The sequence below is a fragment of the Mustela putorius genome, unplaced genomic scaffold (genome assembly GCF_011764305.1).
Source record: "Mustela putorius furo isolate JIRA1106 unplaced genomic scaffold, ASM1176430v1.1 tig00537335_pilon_pilon_pilon, whole genome shotgun sequence".
Lineage (NCBI taxonomy): Eukaryota > Metazoa > Chordata > Mammalia > Carnivora > Mustelidae > Mustela > Mustela putorius.
The window spans coordinates 1682752-1701575 of NW_025422457.1; the positions used below are offsets into that span (position 1 = coordinate 1682752).

Consider the following 18824-nt stretch of genomic DNA (forward strand, 5'->3'; position numbering starts at 1 on the left):
GGAAGCAAGAGAAGAGCTCTTAATGGGGCTGTTGGGTTTCTAAGAAGTCATTTTTCGTCCTCAGGACCCCTGTGATTAAAAAGTCTTACCCTTGCCCATCAGCCAAACAGAGCAATAAAGAATAAGAAGAAAGTTGGGTGGAAAGCAAGGGTTAGAGGAATAAAACAGGTGCCCTTGGAGATTTCACTGGCTTGTTCTTGGGCCAGGATTTCAGAACTGCAAGGCCTGTTTTCCTTTAATTAGGGACTGTGGGTGGGGGCCACAGGAAAGCAACTATGCCCTCAGGAAGCTTCTTTTTAATTTTATTTTTTATTTATTTACCTATTTTTAATTATTATTATTTTTTAAAATAATTATTTATTTTTTTTAATAATTTTTTATTTTTTATAAACATATAATATATTTTTATCTCCTGGGGTACAGGTATGTGAATCACCAGGTTTACACACTTCACAGCACTCACCATAGCACATACCCTCCCCAATGTCCATTATTTTTAATTATTTTTAAGGAAGTTTCTCATTTGGCATGTCCACCCTCAATTCTGTTTTATGGCTCTCCATTTCCTCTTTCTGCCTGCTGCTGTAGAATCTGAGTAGCAATGAAGGAGTGCAAGAGATGCATTCGAAAGAGCAAAGTTCACAAAAGTTTATAAAGTTTGTCAGAACACAGTCACACACATTTGTTTGCATATTGTCTGATGGTTTTCATGCTATAACAACAGAATTGGAGAACTTGCAGCAAAAATTACATGGCCTACAACATCTGAAATATTTATTGTCTGGTCCTTTATAGAAGGATTTGCCAGCCTCTCCAGATCTAGAGATCTCACACCGCATTTAAATGCTTGGTGTCGAAGGGAAACTCTTCACTCTACTCACAACTCATTGGCCAGAACGGTCACGTGACCCCGGTCAACCACAGGAGACCAGGAAGTGCATCCTACTAGGTGCCCAGGATGGGGGATAACCGGAATATTTGGCAAACAGTATCATGACCACCCCAACAACCTACTATGTGTTGACCTCAACACTGGGTGCTGGATAATAGAAAGATAACACAAAATCCCTGATCTCAAGGGACTCAAGGAATCCCAGAATGTGGGGGCTGGGCAGGAGAGAGGCTAACTACAGAGTAGATCCCAGTGCCCCTCCTTGGCATTTGTAGACTTCATCTCATCGATATTACTTGAGGTAGAAGATGTTTTCTCAGTTTGATGATAGCCAGACCTGGGAACTGGCCGGCTTGGCAGACAGATTCCCCTGATGAACATTTATATCAATAATAGAAGGGTTGTTTAACAGGAATTCTTAAAGGAAAGATGAGATAATTTCATGTTTTGATATTCGTAAAATTGATTCTGTTGAAGCAGAGCTCTGCAGGGCATATTATTGTGCTGTCATTTTGGCAAAGATGTGATTCGGATTGGCAAAGTGTTTGGGAAGGGGAAATCTAGGAAGGGGAGCGAGAGTGGGCTGAGCCAGGAAGCAGATGCCAGGAGCCAGGTCCCAGTGGCCCAGTAAGAGCGGGGACAGTGGCCCAGGAGCCTTGGCCGTGGAGGAACATGAGGGAGAGGAGGCTGCCGGGGCTAGAACTTGAGAGTGCCTGAGCTTCCGGTAGTGCTGAAGCCTGTGGAGGGGGTGGGAGCACCCCGACGACGGGCGTGTGCATGTGTGTGGTGAGGGAGAGACATTTAAACATTGTAGGAATGAAGGATAAATTTAAAACCCATCAAGCAGAGTTGAGACAGAATGACAACGTGAAGAACATGAATCACTCTTTCCAGGGACCCACCCAACTGTTTGCAGATTTTGAAATGTATTTTTCCCTTCATTTCTCTTCCCTGCCAAGCTTATGCTGGGCCCCTTACCTTTTCCTTCCCCTGCTCCTTGGACTCAGGCTTGGTGGCCAAGGGTCTAGCAGTGACCAGTGTGTCCCCAGAGCCTCCAGCCTGGCATCACTGAGGCCTTGGGGGTGCGGTGCTGACAGGGCTGGGGAGACCAGGCCAGATGCTAGAAATGGAGCAGGGGACGAATGAGGGCGACTGAATGACTTACTCTCTAGGGAAGTTAGGCTCTCTTCATTGTCCCCTTCAGGCTTTATCGCATATGCAGGAAGATCATCCTGGCTTTTTCTTGTCCACCTGCGATCTTAGTGTGATGCGGAGGGGGCTGGGAGAACATCTCCTTGTTCTGCTTCATGTGGTAGAGACAGGGTGGTCAATACCGTGGGATAGACTGTGAGCCGGGATTTGAAGCCTGGGCTGTGTCTTCGAGTAGTAGTGTGACCCTGGGCCACTCTCTAAGGTCTCTGCAGCTCAGCTTCCTCACCTATAAAACGCTATGGCTATACCATGAACATTCCTGCCCATTTTATGAATCTTTGTTCTTGTGACTTTCAGTTCAGACTGGGGCAGGCGGTGGTGGGGTCTGGAGAGTAGCATTCTGGGAAGACGCCTCCCTGGGGGGCCTACCACGGTCCCCAGTGCAGAGCGGGCCCTCACGGAGCCCTGGTTGGGTGATCGGGATGCTGCGCCTTGTCTGAACGAGTAGAGCATGTGGCACTGCTTCGCGCCGAGGGGCCGTGTGTGTGCCATTTGTGGTCATCACTGGGGTGTGTGGTTTGGAACATGGGTGGGGAGGAGGCAGGAATTCAGGGGTTGGGCTCAAGGCTGGAAGGAGACAGTAAGCAAATACCTCAAAAAGGTAGTCGCTTCAGGCCCTCTCATGTCAGAAGGTCCGTCCGCTAGACCTCAGACTTGCCGTGGGAGGTCTGGCCACACCTTCCTTCTGTTCCCTAAATCCTCCTGCACATGCTCTTCCCTTTGTCCGTAGTCCTCTCTCACTCCTCACATGGCAAGCACTGTTTAAACCCAACATAATGGTCCTCTCCACAAAGCCCTTCCAGTCATCCTGTGATGGGTTTCAGTGCCCCTACTATGAGCTCACACCGCAACTGGCTCACAAGGGATGTTCTTCCTGTGTCTCCCATGAGGAGGATGTGGACCAAATCCAGCTCATCTCAGTGTGCCCAGCGCCTGGCACAGCGCCCAGCACACGGGAAGCCCTCAGTCAGGGTGGACTGGATGAGTGTCCCTCATATGCAAATCTGGCCACATCCTCTTTGGCATGGAAAAGGAGAGTGAGGCTCAAGGACGCCAACAGAGGCCCGTGAGGCCACACGTGCTCCCCGGATCCTGTGCGGATGCCCACATTGGAAAGGAGGAAGCGACCTCTAGTCAGGGCCAGGTTCTCAAAGACGGGTTGCCTGTGGCTACTGCTGGGGAGAGAGTGTGAGAGTCTGGGCAGCAGGTAGTGGGTGTAATTTCCCCAGAGAAGTCCCAGTTCTTCCTCTTGAATGGGAGAGAACAGGCTGCTAGCTGCCTGGGGCCAGGGCCCAGAAGGACAGCCTTTGGAGTTCTTCCCCTGACGCACCAGTACCCTGAGATGTTCATCACATCGCAGCTAATTATTTCTTTAACCTCTGTCTCTGCACTAGACTGTGAAGTTCATGGGACAGAAATTAAGTCTGCTTTGTTTAACTCTGGATCCTGGCACTTGACACCCAGCCTGGTCTACAGGGGATGCTCCTGAGGTTAGCCACCATTTGCGGAGTCCCTACTGTGTGCCAGCTTCTGGGCCAGGCCTGGGACGTAGCCCTGGGTCAGCCGGAAGCTTTGACGTCATTAACCTCTTTCTTTTCTCTATTTCCCTCGTGCCCACCCCTCCCACCCTCCCGCCCCTCTCCCCCTTCTCTCTCGCCCGCTTCTTCCCCCGCAGAGCAATGTTCTGGGATGGTGCCGGAGATGCGTGGACCGAGCCCAGGCCGCAGGCTGCCCGAGCCCGCCCCCTGCCCCGCTGCAGGCGGGAGCCCTGAGCCCTGGGCCGCGGGCCGCCGCCGCCACGTCCTGGCCCTGCCGGAGGAGGAGGCATGGCGGCCCCAGCAGTGCGCCCTGCTGGAGGCCGACGCCTCGGACGAGGTGGGCATGCTGCCGGCCTCCCCGCGCGCCGCCAACGCGGGCTTCGACAACTTCTTCCCGGTGCAGGAGGGCGAGGGCCCGGGCTGGGAGGCCGGGGCGGCCCTGGAGGCCGGCTCCAGCCCCTTCCTCCCGGTGAGCCCCGAGGTGATGAAACGGCGGCGCGGGGGCCTCATCGAGCAGCGCGACATCATCAAGGCCCACGAGGCCCACAAGATGCAGAGCACGCCGCAGGCCCGGCGCAAGGAGTGGGAGTGAGTACGGGGAGGCGGGGCCGGGGACACACGGTGGGGGAGCGGGGAGCCGCCCAGGGCGGCCACCGGGAGGATGGGGTGGCTGTGGGAAGGGGTTGCCCGGGAAGTCAGATGCCTTTGTCGCTGCCGCTGGTGCTACAGAGGGATCTGACCCATCAGATGAGGTCCCAGTGCTCAGCGGGAACCTCGCTAACCAGCTGTAGGCTGCGTGCAACCTCACCGAGGGCGACAGCTGTCACCGGGGGCCATCAGGCTTGCTCTCCAAAACGTGCCTAGTTTGCTAAGATCTGGAGAAAGAACAGGGGTCTGTTTCACACTCTGAGCTTCCCTGAAAAGAGGAGCTCTATAAACGATGGAGAAGTCACCAAAACATGAATCATCAGTCTCATTTTTCTTCTGGAATTGTAGCTAAACTTACTCTTTCTAATATCATCCTTGGGTGAATGATTACATTTTGGGGCAAGTAGTGGAAGAGATTGTTGCCCCCGTGACTTTATCTCTGATTTTTTTGGGTAGAGTAGAAGCATTTATGATCTGTCTTAGATTGCCTTTAACCCAGTTCGTGCCTCTCGAGAACCTGGGCTTTATTCCAAGGAGCCTGACGTTAAAGGCAGAGTGTGTTTCATCAGATTCTCCTTCGCTGCTCCAGGCTTACTGCCCACCTAGAGGCTTTGTTTTGTCTTGTGGATGCCAGTGAACGTCCTGCATGTTTGCACGTCTTGTAGTCTCTACGTCTTCCTTAGGGTGTTGAGTTGTTAAATGTTATTAGGTACAAAAAGACGAGCAATAGATGTGTTTTGATGGTGGTGGTCATGGTAGAATTTACTTATCTGGTTTCAGTGGACATTCTGGGTGCTACAAAGGGGTAGGTTAGCTGATCTCTGGAGGTTTTTTCCTATGGTTGTCAAAACGTTCGCTGGTTCATCATTCATTCATTCAGTGGGTTCTGATGTGTGCCGGGCTCCTGGGATTCAGAGCAAAGTCAGGTGTCCAGCACTTGACTTCCTCTCCTGTTGCTCACCTTCAAGTGCTATTAGTCTTTAAAACCCTCCATGGCTCTAAGAGCCAGGTGACGTCCTAAGCCTAAGCCTCCGTATTAACTTATGTTAATCCTCACCATTACTGTATGGTAGGTACAGTTATTATCCATATTTAACCAGTGTTAAATAACTTTAACACTCAGACAACCAGTGTTTAATATGGCACAGAGACACAGAGAAGTCCCCCCAATAATCACTACGTTGTTATTGGGATTTGATGATTTCAACCCTGGCAGTCTGGTTCTAGAATCCGTGCTTTGAACCACAACCTTGCAGTGCCTTTCTTTCCAATTCCCAGAGGACTCACCTTCTATCTGAACCACCAACTGAGACACCGTGGCAAGAGATTGGAGCTTGAGAGATTTGGGTCTAATTCCCGGGGTGACTTAACCACTTGACTTAAGTGGTATGATGTTAGGTAAGTCACCCCATGGCCTCCAAACTTGAACAGGAGAAAGTAGGTGACCATTTGAGTATCATGCAGCTCTCATAGTTGGTCTTTCTTCATATTCAGGAGTAATGTATTCCTCTGCACCTCTGTCTTGTTTCCCCGAGAAATTTCTGAACAACTCAAGGGCAGAGACTATCTCACACACTTTCCACGTCACCCAGTGCCTGTCCTATGGCCTAACTCAAGGATTCCTGTCGTACTCACTGAAAGACTAGCTTCACCATGGCTAGTGAAGGATGAGTAATTCTTCTATCTTTCTCTAAGTTAAACTTTTGCCAGCTGGGGGATATAAAGGTCTTGTAGCAGCTACCTATTTCGAGTTATGGGAGACTGTGCTTTCACCTGGGAAGGGCCATGAGGAGGTGAAACAGAGCAGATACACCAGTGGCTTGGGGGCGTGTCAACCTTCCTGTGGGGGGGAACGGAGACGGATTGGCCAGGGAGGTAGGAGGAAAGCCAGAGAGTGGGGCGCCTGGGTGGCTCAGTCGGTTAAGCGTCTGCCTTCGGCTCACGTCATGATCCTGGTGTCCTGGGATCGAGCCCCACGTCTGGCTCCCTGCTCAGCGGGAAGCCTGCTTTTCCCTCTGCCCCTCCCTCTACCCATACTCTCTGTCTGTCTCTCAAATAAATAAATAAAATTGTTTAAAAAAAAAATAAGGAAAGCCAGAGAGTAAAGGGACAAAGAAGAGAGATGTTTTTTCAGAAAGAAGGAGTCATTGTGTAGGAGGTTGCTGAGAGGTCAAATAAATGAGGGAGGAGAAGGGGTCACTGGCTTCAGCAATACGGAGGTGACCTTGATGGGAGCAGTTTCAGTAGGGTGATGGGGCCGGGGCCAGTTGGAATGGGTTGAAGAGAAAAGTGGGAGATGCTAGAGACAGTGATGTTGCCCTATTCCCTGCTTCTTGGCACTCCCAGCCTCATCTCTGCAGCCCGTCTGGAGGTGTCCCTGGTTGATACCATCCTGCCTTTTTCCTTTACCATCCGATATCCATCCTCATACGGCTCTACGTGCCTTAATCTGACCCACTTCCTACTCTTTGCCAGCTCCCCTAACCTTAATATTGTACTGTCTGGATCTCACATTCCATCATGAGAAAAACTCTCTACCTCTGTCACCTTCTCTGGATATACCCATCACCTGCTTGTTCTGACTGGTACCTGCCTCTCCCCCAGGAACGTGGCTCGATTGGCAGCTGCCTCACATGGGGGCTGCTGTCCTTCCCACACCCCCTCACACTCTTGAGCCTGGGAGCTGGGGATACACGTCTCCTTGCCCCTCATGATTGCTTTCAGACCATGATTCCTCATCCTGTCCTGAAATGCCAGCTTTGGAGCTCATGTCCTCATGCCGTAGTACCCTTATTCCTTCTTGTAGCCATCGACAGACTCCCAGGCCACTCCCCTTCTTTCCAGAAAGATTTTAGTTGGTTTATTGCCTGTCTCCCATCTCTCCTCTTGCCGTCAGTCTTCGGTGATTTCCATATCCACTTAATGACTTTCCTGGACCCAGGCCTCTTGGATCCCTCACCTCTTCTCCCCGATGGTCTGGCCTCCATGTTGGCTGCCGAGACCTCACTTCCGTGGCTTTCCCAGACCTCGTAACTGCACTGCTCTAACCTCACGTAGCATCTTAGTCTCTGACCACCGCCTCTTCTCTGTGCAGTCCACTCCCTCTAGCGCTCCGTCCCCAAGATTGACTCCCCCTCACTGACTCCACAAGACGTCGATCGCATTACTGCTTTTCTGCTCCCTCATGTCCGTACTTCTCATTTTATCCAATAAGATTCCACTGTGAGCATCAAAAATACTTCACAGAGCAAAATGGTGATGTCACTCTTGCGATCTCCTACTACCCTCTCAACCCTTTCTCCTGCCAGCTTCTCAGACGGAGCCCGTCCTCAGCCAGCGGCAAGAATGCTGGATGCCTCCCAGGCCGGCTCCCGTCTGCTTCGTGCTCCGTCAGCCTTGTTTTCACCGTCGACTTCCTTGCCCCTCTGTTGCCCCATCAGACTGGTCCGGCAGGATCCCAGCCCTGCTCAAACCTCACTTGCCACCGGTTTTCCCCTCGCACTTGCACAGCAGAACACCATACAGCTATAATGCATACTTGTCTCGCTGTAAATTCGTGACCCCCTCCTTCAAGTTGGCCCTTGGTCTTGCCCAGGAATCTGACTAGTTTCCACCTTTCTATTCATCCTCATGCTCTTTTAGAGATTATTTCATATATTTTCCCCTTAGTTCTCAAACCCCGACATCTCCTGCCAGCCTGTTCCTAGCTCATCGCTGCAACTGCCTTCCTACTTCACTGGGAAAAGAGCAGAAGTCACAGAAGCTTGCAGGAGCTCCAAGCACCCCATTAACCCCTGCTGGCCCCAGACTCCTGTTCTAGGCCTTTCTTCTGGTTTCTGTGACTGACTATTCATGGTCCATGTGGAGGTCTAGATGGAGAGCATAATGAGCCCTTTTGTCTACATTCTCTGTCTCCGGTTCCCTCTGGAAACCAGTGAAATCAGGTCTGTGTGCCAGTCAAGCTCCCACCCACATGCTGCTGAGTGTACTGGGTGGTCCTCTGTGTCCATCTCCTTGACCTGCTGGTCACAGCCGTTACCACTTGTCCACTGTCCCTCAGTTTTGCTTAGAACTCTTCTCTCACATGGCCTTTATGACTCTAGGTTTTCTTCCTATCTTGCCAGACTTTTCTTCACCTCTTTTGCTTGTTTCCTCTTCCTTTTTCCAGGGCCCCAATCCTGGGGGACCCAGGGCCCCATCCCCCACCGTCTTGTACCAACACTTACTTCCTGGTGACCTCACCCAGTCCTGGACCTTGAGTGACCATCAGGGACTGGTGATGCCCAAATTTGCACCTCTAGCCAAGACCTCTTCCCTGGGTTTTAGATGCCACCTGCTTCACCAGCACCTTCCTATGCACATCCGTAAGTGCCCCAGGCAAGATCGGTCCAAGAGCAAAATGCCAGTTTTCCTCCAAGTCTGCTTCTGTGGGCTTCTCTTGCTCTATAAGTGGAGCCTACATGCGTTCTTTCTGTTGCTGGGGCTGGAAGCATTGGAGTCAGCTGATTCCTCTCCCACTGACACCCAGCACTTGCCTTCAGTTTTCCCTCAAAATGTGTCACATCACATTGGATCACTTCTGTCACTATCTCCCTGGTCCAAGTCACCTATGATTTTTATTTTTTATAGACACTTAAGTGATAGACACTTATATGGTACGTACTAGATACCCAGCACTATTCGTTTTTCCCCTAAAGATTTGTTTATTTATTTATGTCTGAGAAAGAGAGAGCACATGCGCCAGAGGCAGGGGACAGAGGCAGAAGGCGAGGGAGGGACTCTTAAGCTGACTCTGCACGGCGCATGGAGCCTGACGCGGGGCTCCATCTCACGACCTTGGGCCAAAACCAAGAGTCAGATGCTCAACCTACTGCCCATGCAGGCGCCCCTCCTCAGCTCTATTCTTAATACTTTAATTCCTTTAATCCTTATAACAACTGAGTGAGACCAGTACTATTATTACCCCCGTATTGGCAGTTGAGGCACACAGAGTTTGAGTAACTGGTCCGAGAGGGTTGCGGCAGCCACTCTCAACTAACGGCCTCCCTGCTAGAGTCTTTCCCCCACCGAAGCTAAGGATTCTTCTTCACCTTTTTCTTCTCAAGATTTACAAGGGACTTGGAGAGATTGGACACGGAGTTTCCATCAAGGAGTCTTCAGAAATTTATCACATCAGTCCTCTGCTCCAACCCTTCTAGTGGTTCCTCATGTCCCCCCGGAACAAAGTCCTTACTTAGCATGGTCTTTGAGGCCCTACGTCACCTCCCTCCTCCACCACTTGGTCCTTTCCCCAGCCCCCCAGATAAGCACAGGCATCGTTGGCAACGTCCCTTGTCTCTTCCGCACTCGTTCTTCTCCACCTGCTCTGGTCCCACGCCATTCCTTGAATGTGCTCAGATCTTCCTGTTGTTTTACACACACTCAGGCATATAAAGACACATACACACACACAGTATAAAGACACACACACACGCACACACACACAATACAGATACACAGATATCTATCTGTATCTGTGTATAGATGTATAGATCTACATAGATATCTACCAGATGTTTCCATCTATGTACAGGTATGTATATAGATACACAGACATATAGATATCTATCTCCTTCCACTGACGTGTAAGCTTCTTGGAAGGAGGGAATTTATCTTATCTTGAGAGTGTGCCACAATGCCTTGGATGTAGTTGGCTCACAGCAAGCATTGTTTAAATGATTGAGGAAGTAAATGCACTGAGGGGAATCGATACCCATTCTAGTCTGCAAGCTTCCAGGGAAAGAGCTGAGTTCCTGGGTTAGCTGTGTGGTTCCACAGGTTGCTGACTGCCCATGGTCCTCCAGTTACACAATCGGCAGTGAGGTGGGGAGTCTGTTCTCTATCCTCCTTCTTCTCAGGATCCTGTGTCTACTCAGTGCACCTTGAAGAGATGACACCTGCTCCTTTCTATCCCCTTCCTTCTGGCTTCTCCTGACTGACTTTCTATAGACAGGATCCTCCTGACACTGAGACAAGGGCAGCCTGGTGCTTCCTCAAGAACGGGTTTGCTACTGTAGGAAGTCAGGAAGATTCTCTGCCAGCGGCCCTGGCTTCCGGCTCCTCCCTCAGCTGCAGCCCCTCGAAAGACCCTGTCCTCTGCCCACACAGCTGACAGCCTACAGCACACACACCAGCTTTACGAACCTGCCTTCTTGGCACTGACTCAGGATTCTAGTGGTGCATGAAGCAGGCTGGCAGCCAGCCGGGGAGGTTTCCAGAATTTTTTGCCTTTGGCTGGGTGAGCCAAGTGTGGTAAGGGAAGGACTTCGAGAGGGTAGGAGGAGGCCTTGAGTAAAGGGTCTTTGTTTTCCTATGGACAAAGTATTGGTGATTTGGATGAAACAGAAATTCTTGTGCAGAATTCCACTTTCCAAAGAAGCTACTCAAAGGTTTCCGCAGGCCATTGTGGAAGGGCTATGAGGACCTCTTGGGGAACCCGAACTATTCCTCATGGACTGAGTTTTGCTGTGTTCAAAGGCATGACACTGTGTTTGACTCATACTTTCACAGAATTGCCTCCTTACCCAGTGTTTTCATGTATACTGTCTCGTCTGACCCTCATAAGGACCCAGTGGACTAGCTATTATTAGTATTATTTTTTCTTGAGAGAGAAAGAGAGAGTTGGGAGTGGGGCAGAGAGAGAGAATCTTAAGCAAGCTCCGTGCCCAGTGTGGAGTCCCACAAGGCTTGATCTCATGACCTGAGCCAAAATCCAGAGTCAGACTCTTCACCAGCGGAGCCCCCCAGGCACCCCTGGACTAGCTATAATTATTCCTAATTTACAGAGAAAATTAGCCCAAAAGTCAGAGGTGGTGCTAGGTCAAAAACCCCTTGTTTTTATAATGGCTGTTACCCTTTATTGAGCACTGGCTATGTGCTAGGTGCTTTGCATGTATTATTTATTCTAATGAAAATCACAGGTACCAGTATAAAGAGTAGAAACATTTCATACGGGACTATTATTGCATATGGATTTGGAAGAAAGGAAATTATGTATAACTTTAAAGTCTGCGTAGGTTGGTACAACATACTCTCAAAAGAGGGAAGCAGTATTTCCATAATCATAGTACTTATCACACTTATCACACTATATTCTAATTGCCTGTTTACATGTCCATGTCCCCCACTCGACTGGATAGCACAGAAGTCTGTCTGCTCGCCATGGGTCTCCATCCCTTGGCACAGTGTCCGGAAGACAAGAGACACTTAATAGATATTTGGAAAACAAAAACAAAAAACAGTAACTCATGATTTTATACCCCAGAAAGCTCAGTCTTGCCCAGTATCACACAGCTGGTGAGGATTCACCCCGGGCTCTCTGGCTTCAGTGCCTACCTTTTTCCATTGTGGCCTTCTGCCCATATGAGCATCACGTGCGGTCATTGTACAAGGGTAGACAAGAGACAGGACCCCAGTCATGCTATTGAGGGTTGATGCTTGCCTTGCTGCTTGTGCACTATGGGGCGTGGGGCAGGCTGTAACTTCTCTGCACTTTTAGAGTGAAGACAAGTAGTAATACTCACCACGCACGTCTATTGTGAGCTTGGAGCGTGTTTGCTAGATCACACATGCTGGTGTGGGTCCTGAAAATGTTGGCGAGCCTCGGGGCTACTCCTGGAGTCTACTCACCTACACGGTCCTCCTGGGTGACCTCGGCCAGGCCCACAGAGCTGCAGGTGACTCCCAGATACAGATTTCCTAAGAACCCTTGACTCTTGTAGCCAAATGGGAGGCTGACATCTCCACATCGTGGTCTAACCAGCATCTAAAACTTAACATGGCCAAAGCAAAACTCTCGATCCTCTCCTGATCCAACCCAGCCCCCCCTCTCCGTAGGCGGCACGACATCGGCCCCTTTCCTCAAGCCAGAGGCTTCTCTGGTCCTTTATTACTCTCTTTCCCTTTTCTTTTGCTTCTGATCAGTTGGCAAGCTTTGTCAACACGTCTCCCAAACATGTTCCAAGTCTGAACACTTTCCTGGTGCTACCAATCTCTTCCAAGCCGTTGTCACTTGGCCTTCTCATTTCCATGCCCTCCTAATTGGCCTCTCTCCTTATGTCTTTGTTTTTCTGTATTCAGGAATGTGGCTGTTCATAGAACAGGCAGGGGCAATTAAAAAGGATGCCAACCAAATCATGCTTCTGTGATGTAGCTTCCCTTCGCACTCAGGGTAAAATCTGACTCCCTATCTCGGTCTGTAAAGCCTTGTGGCACCTGGTCATTGGTAGCTCGTGACCTCATCCCCACAACTTGCTCCCTTCCTCCCTGCGATCTTGCCCACTTTCAGGCCAGGCCGATGCCTGCTATGTTTCTGCGTTGTCTGTCTGCCTAAAATGTTCTTTCTGTAAGATCAGTCCCTTCGTCATCACCACAGAGTCTACAACAGACATCTGGTAAGTCTGGCTCCCATCGCTCTGGGCTGCTGACTGCCTCCCCACAACAAGAGGGGAAGGGACACACTGCCTGGTCCAGTCTGTAGCCTCAGTGCTGGGAGCTGTGCCTGACATCTAGGCTCTCAGTGACTGGCTGTCAGTGAATGAATGAATGAATGAATGAATGGATGGATGGATGGATGCATGCCGAGGGTGTGCCGAGTTGATGTGGTAATGATTCTGACCTGCAGGCTCACTGAGCCTCTGCCAGCACCCAGGCACTGTCGGGTCTCATCTGGGGAGCTGGGGACACCAGGAACTCTGCATTGAAGCCAGGTCAGTCCCTGTGGTGTGGAGCCTCCTGGGCTGAGAAAACCCAGGCTGGTTAGGTTGCGGGTTTTGGGGGCACTGTCTTCCTTCACGCCTCCGATCACCCCCGACCCGTGTGTTATCCAGCCTTGGCAAAAACATTGCACCTTTCTGAACCTCAGTATTTAACCTCATTTTCCTCCTCTGCTGGCTCGTGGATGAGGACGGTCGCCTTTCAGACTTGTGATGAGGACGTGGGGTACTTAGCCCAGGGTTTGCTTGTTTTCCTCCTTCGTGTCCAGTTCCTCTCCTATAGGAACCCACTGCTTGCTATCTCTGGCCGGGCGTCTGAGGGTCGCTCACGCCTGCAGGCACCGAGGCTGCAGCCAGGGCTGTGGTCAGCTGTGGACACCAGCGGACCCGTCGGGCGATGAGATGAGGACGTGCACGGTGCCTGACACGTGGCCCAGAGTCAGGGCACAGCAGTTGCTGTTGGTATTATTGGTATTATTCCCAATACTATCATCATTGTCTAGGCCAGCTGCCTCATTGACAGCTGAGGGAACGAGGGCCTCCAGGCCCCAGTGACGGCTCAAGCTGCACACGAGCCATTCTGATGGCAGGGACAGGTTCCAAGAAGCTGGCCCTACAAGCCCCACCCGCTCCTCCCCTGTGTCCCCCCCCCCCCCCAGGAGCCAGGAGGGCCGTAACTCAGTCTCATCAGCTTCTGTGCCACACCCACAGCACAAATCAGTGACCCCAGGAAACAAATGTCCCAACCTTGAAGCTTTCCCCTTAGGTTTGAAAAGCAAGTGGCTGAGCTCCCAAAAGACAGCTAACCCCATGCAGATCTCAGGGAACTGAGTGGGGCCATCATCCCCCATTTTGCCACTTGCTGGTAAAAGCAGCAGCATTTGGTTTACTGGAATGCTCGTGTCTATAGAAATGTCATTGCCAGAAAGGTGCGCGGGCGGAGTTTGCTCAGTGAAACAGAAATGCCCTGTTGACTGATCTAATACAATTTAGATTTTTACGAGCTTCGGAGGGGCAGGAATTCTTGAGGTCACTGCTGTCCCCACCATTCCCCATGGCCTGAGACCGGGCTAGTTCACCTATCAGCTGTGGTGATCCAGGCCCCGAGGGCGGCTGACTTTGCAGCCCTGCTGAATCTCACCCCAGCGTTCAGAGACGAGGCACTCTAGGCTGGTCGGGTTGTAGTATGACAGACTCGTTGACACCAGAACATACGCCAACAGAATACAGAAATCACGAGATCTCAACACACTGAGCTCTCCCTAGCCAGCAACACGTTTGAAAGCCACAAGCCAAGTAGGGACCTAAGTGTGTGCCTTGCCTGTCTGGAATTCTGAGCAGGACAGGGAGCCCCTAAGAATCCAGAGAGCTGGGCTTCTTCTGGGAATTGACACAATTTGGGTGTCTCTGTAGAGATCTAAGATGGGCCCTTTGGGAAACGTCAACATACAGCCTTGATTTTTTTTTTTCTTTTTGTCCTCCAGAGATTTGGAAATAAGTGTCTCTTTCTAGGTCCGGTCTCTAGTCACGTTCTTTTTCCTACATTTTTTCTCCTGCAGTTCTCTCAACGCTTCCTCTAGAGAGCAGGCTGTGGGAATATGCAGGGTGGTGAGCCCGAGAGGTGGGGTTCCTGGGCGGGTGCCCAGCCCCTCACTCCGTACCTGGTGATGCTGATCTCGAAGGGAATAAAGGTGCAGCTTCTCTGTTCCTTCGCCAAAGCCACTGGATACCCTAAGAGAAAGCAGAATCCTTTTACCTCCTCCACAGTGTGGGGCCAGGGGCTCGGGCTTATTGGGGCGAAGGTTCCTCTGCTATCCTGGCTCTTCCCTTCTAGGCCAAGCCAGGAAGGAGGCGGCAAGGGAGAAGAGTTTGTGACTCTGTGGTTCCAGGTCCCGATGGGCCCCCCGGGGTCCATCTGACGCCTGTGCTTCCCTGTCCAGCCCCATCAGAGTCTTGTCCCTGTTTGGGGGGCTGGGGGGACAGGCGATCAGTCTCCCCCTCCTACCCGAAACTCGGCCACCGCCACTCTGCAGGCATGGGCCATGCCTGAATATCTTCAAAAGGAGACTCTTCAACCTTCTGCACTATCTAGATCTGAACAGATGCTTCTACCCCCAACCAGAGTCTCCCTTTTGAAGAAAATGGGAAGAACAACGCCCTCTAGTGCCAGCTGCACAATTTGTCACACTCGCTCGTTCTTGAGATACTTTTCCCTGTTTTATGATGCCCTCGAGTGGTCACTTCTGTGTACTGCAGCCACAGTCTCTTACTTGGAAGAGTCCCAGAATGCTGTGCAGCTGGCAGGGGCTGGGGCTGGGGCTGCCTAGGGGTCACCCATCCCGTCGGAGGGAAGGACACTGAAACCTGAAAGCAAAAGGGCCTCGAAGAGCAGGGTGGATTCCGGTTTGCGTCCAGGGCTACCGTCTCCCTCACCAGCCTGCGCGGCCTTTCCCTCCAAGCAGAGCTCATCTGAATGCATAGCTGCGGATGAGTCAAGGGTGTTTTTCTCCTGGATGTGATGGGGTGGGATGAAGACGCTTGTAGCAAAGGAAATACTCGGTGCTGAAGAGTCGAAGTGTGAGTCTGAGTGCGAGCACGCGCACAGGCACGCGCACGCACACGATCCTGCAGTGATCCAGGCCCCGAAATAAACAAGACCTTTAGAAACGTCATCTCACCTAATGTCACATTAGGTGACATTAATGTTCAGGTGAGAAAGCAGAGGCCCACAGAACGAAGTGTGTCGCCCTGGGCCAAGCTGTGGATCTGTGTGACCTTTAGTCGCTGCTATTTTCAGTGGTGGCACCTGCTCTCTGTAGGAGAGCATAGCCTGTTCCTACCCCTCGACCCTCTCTAACTCTTCCTACCCTGCGACCCCCTCTAACTCCTACACTCTGCTCTTGGCCCCTCTCTCCGCTTCCTCTTTTGCTCTCCAAAACCCAGAGTGGAGGAGGAATGGTAAACGCAGGGTCAGAGTCCTTTGGTGCCTCTCTTCTGTCCCTCCACCTGTTACCTGGGAACCTCCGTGCAGACTTGAGCAGTGCACACATCCCACTACCTCACCGCACTGCTGCTGTGGGAGCGGAGCCGCATTACCTACTCATCTCAGAGATGGGAAGTCCACATCCCTTCCCAAATCTATGAAGAAAACAGGGAGGAGTCAGGTAAATTCTCCCTCTGTCCTTAAGAGTGGAAAAGTAATATACAGAAAGGCTTCCTTGGGGACCACACTCTTCCAGGCAGGGTGGTGCTGGCCTGACAGCCCTGGTTTGGGGACACCAGCTTCTAGTTGGTCTTCATCCCCCCTCTCCCCCCCGGCATCTTAAACCTTCCCTAGCTGCCATCTATTGTGGCTACTCTCCTCATTCCTGTGCTTCAGCTGGGTAAAATCTGTCCTCTCTTTCATGTGGAGTTGGCGTAAACACATGGGTCTGCACGTGGCATTTGTGGTGTTTTAAAAATTAACTGTATCATAGGCATCTCCCTCGGCAGTTTCTAGAAAGACGTCCATTCTGTCTCTGCAATGTTGCACAGCATTCCCTAGCATGAGAGTCTCTGGTCAGTTGGCATTTAGGAGCAGCGCTGCAGGGACCCTTTTTGTGAAGTGCCTTCGTGATGTCTGCCTTCATTTCTGCAGCAGAGAGGGCCAGAAGCCGGTCGGCGGAGAAGGCTTTCCCACGCCACGCCCGTGCCCATTGCGGACTGATGCTTCTCCCCCACAGCCCTCCTCCCGTCTCAGCCTCAAATTGAAATGTGAACTTTTGCAGTCTGTGTTATCTCTCTGGCCCTGCTGGAGAGGCCCATGAATTAATCATAGGCCAGCAGGAAACAGAGAGATGGAGTCTCTAATAGTCAGTCTGCCCAACCTCTTGCCGTTGCTAATTAGCACGCCTACAGCTTTGGTTTTATCCAGAGCCAGAGCAATACTTCGGGGAGGCTCGTGGCTCAGCTCTTGGCATCTGGCACAGAGGGGGGACCCCGGAACCTTCCTGGGTGGGGTGGGGTGACCTTGCAAGAGGCTTATTGAATTCAGAAGTTCCTTCAGGGAACCCTGTGTGCCTCCTAGTGGGGGAGGAGACAGGCCTGGGCCGGGGGGGGGGTGGTGTCCGGGTGGTGCTGGCTGGTGTGGGCTGTTCTCGGGGCCCCTGTGGCAGGTTTGTGACTCTGGTTCTGCTAACGATGAGGGACACTTGCTGAGCAGTGTTGGGTTTGGTTGTCTTATGGACGAGCCTTGCCTCCAAACCGTAGGCTCCTTTGACGGGAAGGGGAGGCCCAGAAAGATGGCTTTAGCGTGAATACAATTCTAAGCTTCCAGCCCTGTCTTCTTTCATAACACATATAACCCCAGGTGATCTAACCTTAAATCTGGCCCTGGCACCATGCTGGGCTCTTATAGGGTTGCTCTTATAGGGTTCCTTTACAGAAAAGGAAACTGCCACCAAGGAGCTATGTGACCCTGGCCAAGACCGTTCACCTCTCTGGCTATTTATATTGTGGCTCAGGGGTAGTCCCCATCTGCTGCGTGAGGCAGTGTGGCCCCATGGTTCAGGGCACAAATTACAGGACAGACTGCCCCTTCCCAGTCCTGACTCCAGCACCTAGAAGCTGGGTGGCCTTGGGTGGGTCACTTCGCCACTCAGGGCCTCTGTCCTTTTATCCCTTTAATGAGTAGCTAATTTCAGTTTGGTATTGAGGTGAGCTCCAATCTGATGAAAATAAGATTTGGTTTGTAAGCTCTTCGGCAGATGGACTCCCGATGAAATGTTATAGGCCACCTGGCAGGGACTCAGCCCTCTCCTTCCTGACGACCACCCCCTCATCTTCCCAATCAGGCTGTGGAGCCACTTTGGGGCCATGGAACCTACGACAGAACATCCGCCTTTGACTGGGACACAGGCCTGGTCACCTCCTCCGTGTGGCCCTGCTCGCCGGGCCGGGCTCCGTCAGGCCCGTTTTCTAGCTTTCCCCTCCAGGACGCCTGCCCTCCCGCTGCACTCTGGGGCTTCTGCTCCCGCGCTGCCGCAGAGAGGGTGACGCTGCTTGTTGTGGCCTGGGTTCCAGGAGGCAGGCCCCGAGGTATGGATTAGTGTACAGGGGGCCTATGGGAGCACTTGAGAGCCACACCTGGGAAAGGCAGGGAAGGATGCAGGCCTAGGTGGAAAGAGAAGTCAGGCTGTGATGTGTCTCAGCAGAGGTGGCCTCATGGGGTGAGGGGGTGGGCGGGAGGGTCTTCCAGAGTTGCCCTGAGTTGGGCAGAGAGGCCGGCATTTTCTGTTTGCTCACCGACCAGTCATTGGATGCAGACTGCCCCAGGAAGGTATCCTGACCTTGGTCCTGGTAGCCAGCTTAACTAAGGCAGTTCCTAAGGTGGGCTAACAACCATGGGAGACCAGCCCTGCAGTCCTACAGGGACACGGGGACACATCACAGCATCCACTGAGGTGTTTTAAGGCTACTGGCCCGGCAGCTCCTGCACCACATAGAGGGATGGCTTCGTGGTCCACCATGAGCAGCGACGCAGGGGTTGGCCGGAACCTTCCGGAACGCCAGCAAGGCCCTGCCGTCCTGACGGCGCTCATCTGTTGTGAACACATGCCTCTTTGCTCTGGCCTCTCCTCACCCTTGTGGGGGCAGTTGGAATCTCGAAGTGGACCGCCTCAGTCTTTTCTCCCTTGGCCAGTAAGCTCCATGCTTGCTTCTGGATCTCAGGCCCCTCTCAGATGTTTCTGGCGGCAGAGCTTCCTAGAAGCTGAAAGTCTTTGGAATTAGGTAGATCTGGTC

General features: G+C 51.8%; 1 protein-coding gene across 1 annotated transcript in view; it reads left to right on the plus strand.

Moving 5' to 3' along the window:
* CACNA1E (calcium voltage-gated channel subunit alpha1 E) overlaps positions 1 to 18824 on the plus strand; it is a 507516-nt gene that overhangs the window by 113014 nt on the left and 375678 nt on the right. The window contains exon 3 of the mRNA XM_045074304.1: positions 3780 to 4230. Coding sequence (XP_044930239.1) covers positions 3794 to 4230 — 437 coding nt within the window. The 5' untranslated portion in view covers positions 3780 to 3793. The remainder of the gene's footprint in view (positions 1 to 3779; positions 4231 to 18824) is intronic.